Genomic DNA, 11035 nt, shown 5'->3' on the forward strand with positions numbered 1-11035 from the left:
GCTGGTAAACAACTTTGATAAAACAGCTGTGATACAGCGCACTGAAATATTAATCAAGCACTGATTTTTTTTGTCTAAAGAGACTTAACTTTTGGCCTACACAATCAGGCATCTACTAGGTAGAAGTCTGCCGGAGTTCCATAGTGGATTGAATGGCGCCTCAGCGTTAAATCCGAGTACTTCTGAATTTTTCAAAATTGGGTTATACAGTCCTTATATTTTCTAGTGGAAACTTAGTCCATCTGTCCTGACTTTTAACATTGTACAGTGTTGATGATCTTTTAGCAAATAGCAGTTAAATCTCCTATTACTGTTTTAAAGCTAGATTAATATTTCTGTATTCTGAACTATGCTAGTTTCAAGATTTGATATTCATGAGGGACACTTAAATATTGGTATTATTAATTTGCAACTTGTTGTGTTTAGTTGGCTTCATATTTTGCATTTACTGAAATCAAACTTTTCCCCACCAAGGTACGAAGAAGAAAAATTTAGAAAGAAACACAAAAGGTATCTGCACACTATAATCAGGGATGCATCTAGACAATCCATTTGCACTGCACAAACTAACTCCCAAATAGTTGGCTTGCAGAAAGGAATAAGCATTTGTAAATATAAACACGCACTAATGGCTAAGCTTCTATATTTAACTAAACAATAGTATTTTTTATAATGTAACTTGTCCTGAAAATTTAAATGATATTTATTTTAGAGAAATTTCATTAAAGATGAATTAATTGACTTTGAGCTACACCTGCAAAAAGCCATATACATATCAGCACCTGTTTTAACTAACTTTCACCATTAAAAGTGGGTAATTGTTTGAATGGTGATTTTTCAAGATGCTAGTCTGCAGCTGTAGAAGTTACTTGTGAGAGCTTCTTAACCAGAAATTCTAATCTTGAATGTTGTATCTTGCTTTGTTCAGTATTTACTAATTTAAATTGTCAAGATATAGAACTCACTAATCTAAATTTTAATCTAAAGCCATTTATATTTTTCATAGTGCTGTTTGTATTTGCAGTGTCTAGGCTCCTTGCTAATACTGGATTTTTAAGTGTTTCTAGTTTAATTGACTGCTAATCATTCCAACAATCTCTGGAGCTGACAAAATATTGAAAACAGATAAATTATCATTCAGTCTGTCTGTCATTAACCATTTTGCTGAAACATACTGCTTCTAATTTTAAACTTTATTCTCTTGCTATGTGCATAACAGTTAATAATTTAGGGACACTTTACATACACTGTCATTGTAGGTAGAAAGATTGAAGACACATTAAGAAATAAACCTGGAAGACCATGATTTTGCCTTTGATTTTGCTCTAATGTAGTAAAATGTAAGAAAATGGAAGGGTGAGGGAATAGCCCGTAGGAATGATTCCACTTAAGCTATACATCTGCAACGCTGTAGCTGAGATTTTAAACCTGCAGAAAAGTTATAGCTCCCACAGCAACTGACTTGCTTCACTCTCACCCTACCCCGCCTCCACCGGCCTATTCCTGTTGCAAGGGAAAGAATCCATATAACCCTGAGATACAAATCTGTATCTTTGGAAGGGTCAACCTGGCTTTAGTTTTTGAAGTCTCCAAAACAATAAAGACTTAGTTTTAGTTTTCCTGTCACTATTATTTTTATTTTTTTTAGCATAAAGAGGAAATTATATCAAGAGATGGGAAAAAGTGAAATTAATTTCAGTTAGCTTTGTCAAATACACAGAGTTAATTTGACAGCTGATGTGCACAGAATAAATTGAAATCCCCCCCACACACACACACACCCCTTCCTTCTCCTCAAATTGGCTGTTTCTAGTTCAAGGTAATTATTTAGCGGTCCTCTGAATTTCATGAACTGTGACTTCTTTGGGAACTATTAAGTATTGTATTTAGGATCATTTTGGTACTGTGTTTTTCAGTCTGCTTACATTCTCAAACAGTATTGCATTAGTATGGGTCATGGGTCTTCTGTTTTAGCTTTTCTTTTCCCTTTTGAAAGTTCTTGTGAAATAGTTACAGAGATCAGGATGGCACACACTCCTTGATTACTGCACAGATTCACTATTGCTTTACTGTGCACGTAAAGAACAATTTTGGATCGAAATTCTGCAGCTTCAAGCCTTATTCATTCACATCAGTGAGGCTTCCTGGGTTCAGTCCATGCAGCTATTTTAGCTAATCTTACAATGCAAAAAAACTAGGGCAAATTCACTTACCCTCTTGAAGATGCGCAAAGTAGCAGAGTCATCATTTTACCAAGTTATTCAAAGTAATTAAACATAGCATTGGGAAGCTGACTGACCCACCTGATTCAGCCTGTTAGCTCACAGCGAATAAATAGATCCCCTGCACAAAATCTTCATGTGGGTATCCTGCAGGGATTTGCAATATCTGTGGAGCTCCTCTGTAGACTTGCTTCACTCAGACTAGGTGAAGCAGGATTCTTTCCCCTTGAAAGTATATTTATTCAGATGGATGCTGTCAGTGTAGTAAGCATGTATTAGAAAGCAAAAAGGAAATTTCTGAGTGTCTAAAATAATTTAGTTTAGTGGAACAATGTGTTTTGCTCTACTGGAGAGGCACAGTCAGTTTTAAATGAAGTAACCGGGGCCCAGAACCACAAAAGGAATTAAAGAAGATGACTCCTTTCTTCTTCCCTGCTCTCCAGTCCCATACAGTGATAGAAAAATGCCTTTGCAGGGGGTCGGGGTAGGGGAGAGAGAGGGGATATCTGGGTTCAGGCCAACATATTTTGTTGTCCGCTATGTAAAATACATAAGCAGGAGTTGGAACTTTGAGTGCTTTTTGCTTGGGTAGAGGCAGGCCTTAGTTCCTCTGCACCGCAGCAGGACATCCAACAGCAGAGACAACCTGTGACAGCTTACAGCTGGGAGTCTGGGATGCTGTCATGGGTGATGAGAAATGTAGACTTGACACTCCCCCCCAATAGCTGAGGAGGACATGTAGGTCTCCCTGTCCTGGGTGAATGACCCAGGCTGTTGAATAAAAGTGAGCATCATCAATATTAAGCACATCAGGAGTGAATCGCAGTTTGATTTAGGTAGGTAATTCCCTGCAGCCTGGGCTTAGGCACTTAAGGTACACGTACATGAGTGCAGAGGTTGGTCTGACGTACTGTGACTAGCGCATCAGAGCAGACTCAATTAATTACGTGGTAATTACCGTGCTCCAGCAGCCTCCTGCATCTCCGTGTATCAGCATCCCCGTGCTTCTAAATGGCGGCAGGAGCACTTGAACAAACTTTAGTTTGAGGACCCCGGTGCCATTTTGAAGCACAAGGACACTGATGCACAAGTAGCAGCGAAGCTTTAGAGTGGTTCTTGGAGCTGCTCTAATAGAAGCACCCCTACCCCCACCCCTGGAGCACACAAAGTGCCCTTAAATCCTATCCCTTGTATTGGTTAAGACACTCCCCCTTTCTTGGGTTTCCAGTTCTCCTAATTTCGGTAGCCCAAAAAACTTAGACATTGTGAGCTAAGTATCACATCCTGTAAGTTTATTGGTGGATCTGGTCCTCTGGCATCTGAGATAAAGCATATTCACTAGAGGTAAATTGATACATTGGTCCCATATCAGATTGGTAGCAATATAGGGAAAAGTTAAAGTATTAGCAATTGGTTCTTTTTTTGCCTAATGTGGCCGATGAATGCCCTGTGCACGTGAACCACTGCAGCATGCACAGGGCCAGGAGCATAGCCAGGCATCTTGGAGACCAGCAGGTATAAGTATGGTGTCAGGGAAGGGGAGGGGGTGGAGCAGAAGCCTCTGGGGTGAGGGGGGAGGAAGTGGGGGTGGGGCAGGTGCTGCTCAGCCAGGGTGGGTGCGGGACGGAGCCGTGAGCAGTTCTTTGTGCGGGGGGGGCAACAGTCTCCAAGCTGCCCGGCTGCATATCAGAATAAGATTGGTATTGGTTGATATAGCTCCTTAAAAATCAGCCATCATTACCAGCCAAAAACATTTCTGTCGGTGCACCCTTTAATATTCACTATTTTTCCTCTGTCCTTCTGGCTCTGCATTTTATGAGGCTACCTACTTTTATTTTGTTACCATTCAAAATGCATATCACATCCACCCTCTTACATGGAAAATATCTCAAAATTAAACTAGGAGGGGATTTATTTGTGCTTCTTGTGCATAATACCTGACTTGACTTCATCTGCAATATTTATTATGAGTGGTTACTGTATGTATGACTTCTTACCTTCAAGCACAAAGGGGAAAGCTCCTAAATTTAATCAGGTGTGTACAAAGATGAGTGCCCCCCTTTAGTTAAGTCTGGGTAGTGGTTTAATGAGAGACCGATAGCTCAGACACTGAAAGTATGTCTAATGTTCTCAATTTTACATCTGCTATTAAGAGCCCTATAGGTAGAAACTTAGTGACTCTTAATTCTGTTCCTTGAGGTAATGTTGAGAAGTAGAGGTACTAAAAGTTAGATCCCAAAAAGTGGGTGGCAGAATTAATTAACTGACTTCCAGATGAGTTTGTGTGCCTAAGTACTGTTTTGGATTTAGCTTTAAGATGGATGCACATCTAGGGGACCGTGCTTTATCAGTTCTTATTTGAAAGGTTGTTTTAGCTATCAGAGCTAGAAACTTCAGTTTATATATTTTATTAAAAAAAAAAAACGTGAAACCTTTACTTGCTAGGTGACCAAGTGAGAATATGCACAGTAGTCCTAGAGGCTCTGTACCCCAAAAGACTCATGACTACTGTTTATCTTTTATATTTTGGAGAAAGGTATGTTAAGGCCCTGTTGACACTTGGATTAAAAAGTGTATATTAGCCAATCCAGCCTATCTGATCTGCACTAACAAAATGCATAGATGCTTGAATTCTGTGTTAAGAACCTTCTTCTCATTTTGGTTATTCATAGTCGGCATGGATTAACCTTAGCTACAGAAAAGGTACTCATTGTAGAATAAGCTTTGGCTTCACCGAAAATCTTAGTGTAAACTAAGTATTGTACTTCAGTTCAGATTCTGGCTATTTTCTAAACCAGTTTCTCATGTAGGTAAGCCCTAAAATGATTTACCAAGACTCAGTGAGTTTGTTCTCAGTATTACAAATAGAATCCCAGGTGTTCTATTGCCTTGCCTGCTACAGTGTCCTAGTTTAATAGAACATATGTACATGTGTGACTCAATTTAAATGGCATTTAATCATTTACATATGTAGACTGTAGAAAATAATTTCAGTTCTAAAAAAAGTCTAAGTAGTGTCTAACAGAACATTTGTTCAGAAATGCATTGTTAGCCCAGTTTTTTGTGCCATTTTATTTGGAAAAAATTCTATTAAACTTCAAAATTGACTATGTAGTAGTGAGACCAGCAATTTGTGTTGGAACCAACACTGTTGTCTTTTCTACTTCACATTATATGTTATGCTAAAAATGCTCATTGTGTTGATAAACTTATGAAATCTATATTGTATTGCATTTTGGTCTAAAAACTCATACATTACTTATGCCCTTATAAGCTTACGTCGTTAGTCACATTTCATTGATAAGCAAAAGCAGTTTTTGCAATGCAGTTAATTTCACATTTCATTTTTCTGACAGTTTCTTTGCAAACATGGCTTTTTTGCTAGAAAGCGTTCTTGAATCCTTTAAAAAAAGAGTTAGGGAGAATACAAATGAGGGGAGGGGAGTTATAACACTGCTGTGACTGCAACTATTTCACTGAAACATTTGTTTTAACAGTTTAATATGTACTAAAACATTTGCTATACATATGCTTTAGCTTCTTGTCTATTAGGATGAAATCAAGCTCTTTGCCTAACTTGCAAATTGATTAACTGAATTTGTTCTTAATATATTCTAACTTTGTTTTTTATTATTATTAAACAGAGTTGACCAAGCACTCAATGGGAAACAAGAGCAGAAAAGTGAACAGTGAGTTTGGAGCCCAAACAAGACTGAAGAATGTGCAGATGGAATGATGCTTTTTTTGCATTTACAATGCATTCAGTAGCCTTTATTATATAACCTGTTACAAAAGGTGCCTTGATTTCTCTGGACTAGTAAACAGAGGACTGTTCACTGCTGTATTGGTTTAATTCTTGACTTTAATAGCTATCTTTTTATATGTAATCATTTTATATTGCTAAATGTCAAAAACCTAGATGTTGATAAAAGGCATTCTTGCAATTGTTTATCTAAATGATGCATGTTCTTCAGTAAAATATTTATATACCTAAATGTTAAACGAAAGAGATAATATATATTTTTATGACTTTTTTTGAGCAATATTTTGTTTACCTGCAGAAATGTTCGCAGGTAGACTAGGCCATGAATGACTGCTGTCATTATTTTATAAAGTGCATGATGACTTTTTTTTGCTGTAAATGGTTAAACACATTTCTTGGGTGTTGTGAGCCTAATGTTCTGAGATGTTAATGTTCACGTGGTGCACTTGTCACACTTGTGTGATGATGCTGGTTTTTGTTCACACACCTAATACAAATGGAACTAATTTCCACTGCCAGAATGAACTTGAGCTTTGGCTTCTTTATTCTGTTGTTATTCAAAATGCAGAACTGTAGGTCTTTCAGTTTTGTCCATGTTTGTTTGGTGTTTTAAGTCCTTCTATCTCAACTGAGCAATTCAGATGACTAATTGCACACTGAACCTTTCACTGTAGGATCACTAATTTTAATTTTACTTTAGATGTTTAGTAAATGGTAACTGAACAAACAACAGCTTTTAATATGAAAAAAACTTGTCCAGTTTCTTTTGAGCTGTCAGCTGGCGTTAATCTAAACTAGGCATTCTTGACGAAGTAAAAAATTGCCTGGGGACAAAGCCTGAAATTACCTTTAGCCAAATGCAATAAACAGTCTGTTCAGGTGTGACTGAGGTACCCTGGAAAAGTATAGAAAATCTTGCACTGTATACCTCCATGCTTTGTAGAAAGATCTTCCATTTCCAGTGCTATCTGGCACTTTTCAACAGCACTAAATTCACTTTAACAAAGTAGTATCTTTTTTTCTTTTTCTCTCTCCTTTAATGGTTGTCAAATTTTCACTCAATGTTCTTGGGCACATAAGCCAAAGTTTGTTATGGTAACTAAACATGCTCTGCTTTTCTGGTTTGTCTAATACAATATGTAGGAACTCTTGAATCTATTTGGTAATCATGCCCTACTGCCTGTAAGAACTGGTGTAAGTGAATCTGTTCAGGAGCTAAATGTTTAGCTGATATTAAAGCAAACATCTAATATTTTCACTTTTATTACTCTTGTGCTTACCATTTGTCTTAATCAAGCCTAGAACATCCATTTTGATATTTTTACAAACAATATATGTAGGAGTGCTAATATTTTCACAGTTCATATTTATAAAATAAACTCAATATGTGGAGAAAGTGAAGTGACATTCACCTAGACAGTTATTTATCACTGGGGTGCAGCAGGCAAAGGGTAATCTTAAAGTCAGGATTTACTAGTGATGGACCTTTTACCTCTCATTGTCTCTTATAATGGTTGTAGGTGTGAGGCTGGCAGATGCTGCTGCCAGATAAAGGCAATGATCTGCACTGGCGTTAACTCATGCTGATCAGGCACTCCATCTTGAGGTGTAGGGGTGTAGGTTGTAGCTGTGTTGGTCTAAGGACATAGGTAGACATGGTTCTTTGGGTGAATCTGATATCTTTTATTAGACCAACTTAAGTAATCGGAAAACAATTTTTAAGCAAGCTTTCGGGTTCAAAACCCTTGTCAGGCTAAGGAAGTTTCTGCAGTCGGTGTGCGCTCTTCCTGGATGGAATGAAAAGTAAAGCCAGAGGCTGGGCTGGTCTGCATATAAGAGAGGCGGTCAGTGAAGACGTAGATTGAGTCAGTGGGTGAGAGACAGGCTGGGTGGGGGAGAGAGAAGGGGAATGAATAGTGGAGAAGTACCTGGGGAGTCACATGTCAGGCAGGTTATAATGTGTCATAAATCCAATGTCTATATTTAGTCCATGATTTTTAGTATCCAGGAGGTTGATGAAGTGCAGTTCATAGGCTCATCTTTGGGAAGCATTTTGTAAGTTTCCTTTGGGGATCAGGACTGAAAGACTGGAGAAAGAGTGGCTTTCTTGTGAGAGAGGTGCCCCCACATGTAGTTGGGTATTCCTGTCTTTGATGGATTTCCCATGAATCTATTCTCTGTATCTTACTCAACTTACACATCTTACTCAACTGCAGTGTGCATGCATGCAAATCTGTGACCTTCATTTTACTTTTCTAGCCTTAAATCTAATTTTTACCAAGTCTCTAAAGACCTGGAAAATTAGAAGTTTTATTTAAACTTAACTTTCATAGAAAATAGGCATAATTTTTTTTAAATTTAAAGGTTTTTTTCAAAAGTTCTCCATAGAAAGCTTATTGTTGCAGCAAATTATCATAGGTAGCAGAAAGATACCTTCTCTTTTATGTGAGGTAGCATATAATAGGTGACAGTGTTTCAAATACAAAACGTTTGTTTCGCCTCATGGGGAGACAAAATTGTAGTAACTCTCCCAGACTCGGAAATGATTTTGGTATCCCATTGTTTCCATGGTCTTAACCAGCTCACATCAGTATTTTCTTTCTTCCCCATACTTGTTTTGATAGGTTTCTTTTCTCTCAAATTGCACAAAAGTAAGCTGCAAAGAATATTTTACTGTGTAGGCATCTGCTTTATATTTTGCATTTGACAGAGTCGCTTTTAAGAAGTGAGAAGACTATCTTTTGCACCTTTCTGCTTCTATATTATGCGATTAAAAAGACCTGAGTTACAACTTTTTTCCTGTTTGCTTTTTCATATTAGATAAAAAGGATCCTCTTTTCCAAAACCTTGATAAGCTTGAAAATTTAATTTAAAAAAAAGTAGGACTAGATACTGAAAAGTAAGTCTTGCACACTAGAAGATTAATTGCCCTCAATTTTAACTCCAGTAACTAAAAATATGATTAAAATCGCATTTGAAAGGTTGGTACTTCTGGCTTTCATTTGAGATTTAGCATCCCCACCCAAAACTGACGACAGATAAGAAATAGAACTGAGGCAATGGGTGTTTGAACAACTCAATGTATCATAAGCTGATAAAGGATGATAAATCCTTTTCTCTACAGACCACATCTTAAATTATTATTAAATCTTCGGCTTTAACTCTGTCTTTCCTGATGGATGTACTTGAGACTTGATCTTAACATTGCATTAATGCTGCTTATTTAGAAGTGTACCTGCAGATGCATGATTGCTTGATGTTTCTCTCCACGATTTAAATAGCAGTATTCATTTTGACAGTCTCACTGGTCTCCTAAAGAAAAATATTGAAAGCCAAGTTGGCCATCTCTGAGGGGACTCTCCTTCTTGGGTTTTTCTCCCTTACATAACAAGTGGCATTTAAAAAAAATCTATTTTAAAAGACTTTGGGGACTTTCTCAAACACACAAGGTATATTTTATACTCAACCCTTTGTATTGCAATATAGATTATAAAGACCATTTTTATAAACATTTAAATCATTTCACTATAATTTTTTTAAATGCTTCAGAACTAAAATCATGCTTCCTTCTCCCTCAGACTACCATTAAAAACATGAATCATAAATGGAGGGCAGACGTGGAGTTTTAAAGGACATCTGTTTATCTTTTTTTACCTAAAGGCAGGTATGTCAAAAAGTACTGAAAGTTTTCAATAATATTAATTTAAAATTGTGAACTTCTGCCCAAGACAAAATTAAGATAAAAATATTATAAATGCTTTTTTTTAAAACAATGTTTTAAAAAAATGACTTCAGTACTAAAAACATGATTTCAACAACTTGCTTTTTTGAACTGCTGTTCCCAATCCTTTGCTTTATGATGCGACTTGCTGATAAAGGAAACTCAGGTTGGAGAGTTCTTGCTTCTGCTAACAGTAAATTACATGTTGCAGAACTATACACAGCATTTTCTAAGCTCTGTCATTTTAAAATATGGACTCTTGCACTTAAAGGGTTATAAATCCCCAGAATGAGTGCTTGCAAGAGACAAGGTCTTCTGGGCTGACTGCCCATTGTGATGGATGTAAGGTATCTCTGGATTTGTAGATATGGTAGGGAAAATAAGAAAAAAAAAATAGCAAGCATTTTAAGAATCTGCGAGTGCCACTGAAAATCAGTTGGACTTACATTTTTGTATCATCTGAGTACCTCTGAAAAATTGTCAGTTTCACTCACAAGTTAGGTTTTGCAGTCAAACTAGGTTGGCACTGTGTGGTGACTAGGTAATGTTGAAATTTGGAGTTTGTATTGTCAGATGGTCAAAGCTTTGAGTTGACTGGAAATTCTGAAGTTCTATTTTGTTCTCGGGTTTTTTCGTTCGTTTTTTTAATGTTGCATTTTTAAATGTGAAATGTAATTGTTTTCATGCTCTGAACCAGTATGGATACGAAAATCATGGAGCCATTTTCCCAGTTTTAACCTATCTAGGCACTTTTTGGGGTGAGGGTGGAAAGGGAGTGCCAGCTGGCCACAAAGTATATAGCAAACCCTTCCCATCCCCCCCCACACACACACACACACTCGGTGTCCAGAAAGGATACCCACCAGAAGGAGCTCCCTGCTTTAAAAAGGTTGAAAAACCATGTCTTAAAGAGTATAAGATTATGTCTGTGTTAATTAGTCAAAAAGTCTGATATATACTACAACTGATCAAACTTCAGAAAAGCTCCCATTGCAGACTGCATACATTTTAAATATCATAGGAAAAAAAATCATAAAAATGAGTAGAGAGTAGATTCATAGATGCTAGGGTCGGAAGGGACCTCAATAGATCATCGAGTCCGACCCCCTGCATAAGCAGGAAAGAGTGCTGGGCCTACCCCCAGGGTAGGGGAGAGCACCACCTCCCTTGGGAGCCCGTTCCAGACCTTGGCCACTCGAACTGTGAAGAAGTTCCTCCTAGTATCCAATCTAAATCTGCTCTCCTCTAGCTTGTGGCCATTATTTCTTGTAACCCCTGGGGGGGCCTTGGTGAATATATACTCACCAATTCCCTTCTGTGCCCCACTGA

General features: G+C 37.5%; 1 protein-coding gene and 1 long non-coding RNA gene across 4 annotated transcripts in view; one reads left to right on the forward strand and one right to left on the reverse strand.

Moving 5' to 3' along the window:
* Positions 1-7243, forward strand: part of BNIP2 (BCL2 interacting protein 2) — a 22844-nt gene extending 15601 nt beyond the window's left edge. For 2 of the 3 annotated variants that reach the window (XM_019533423.1, XM_019533424.1), the window contains 2 exons: positions 475-510; positions 5867-7243. In XM_019533423.1, coding sequence (XP_019388968.1) covers positions 475-510; positions 5867-5915 — 85 coding nt within the window. In that variant the 3' untranslated portion in view covers positions 5916-7243. The remainder of the gene's footprint in view (positions 1-474; positions 511-5866) is intronic. The other variant, XM_019533425.1, reaches the window with a different exon arrangement.
* A 1067-nt stretch (positions 7244-8310) lies between these two features.
* LOC109308945 overlaps positions 8311-11035 on the reverse strand; it is a 10925-nt gene continuing 8200 nt past the window's right edge. Inside the window, exon 3 of the long non-coding RNA XR_002100747.1 lies at positions 8311-9547. This is a non-coding gene — a long non-coding RNA (uncharacterized LOC109308945). The remainder of the gene's footprint in view (positions 9548-11035) is intronic.

The sequence above is a fragment of the Crocodylus porosus genome, unplaced genomic scaffold (genome assembly GCF_001723895.1).
Source record: "Crocodylus porosus isolate Cpor-Errol unplaced genomic scaffold, CroPor_comp1, whole genome shotgun sequence".
Lineage (NCBI taxonomy): Eukaryota > Metazoa > Chordata > Crocodylia > Crocodylidae > Crocodylus > Crocodylus porosus.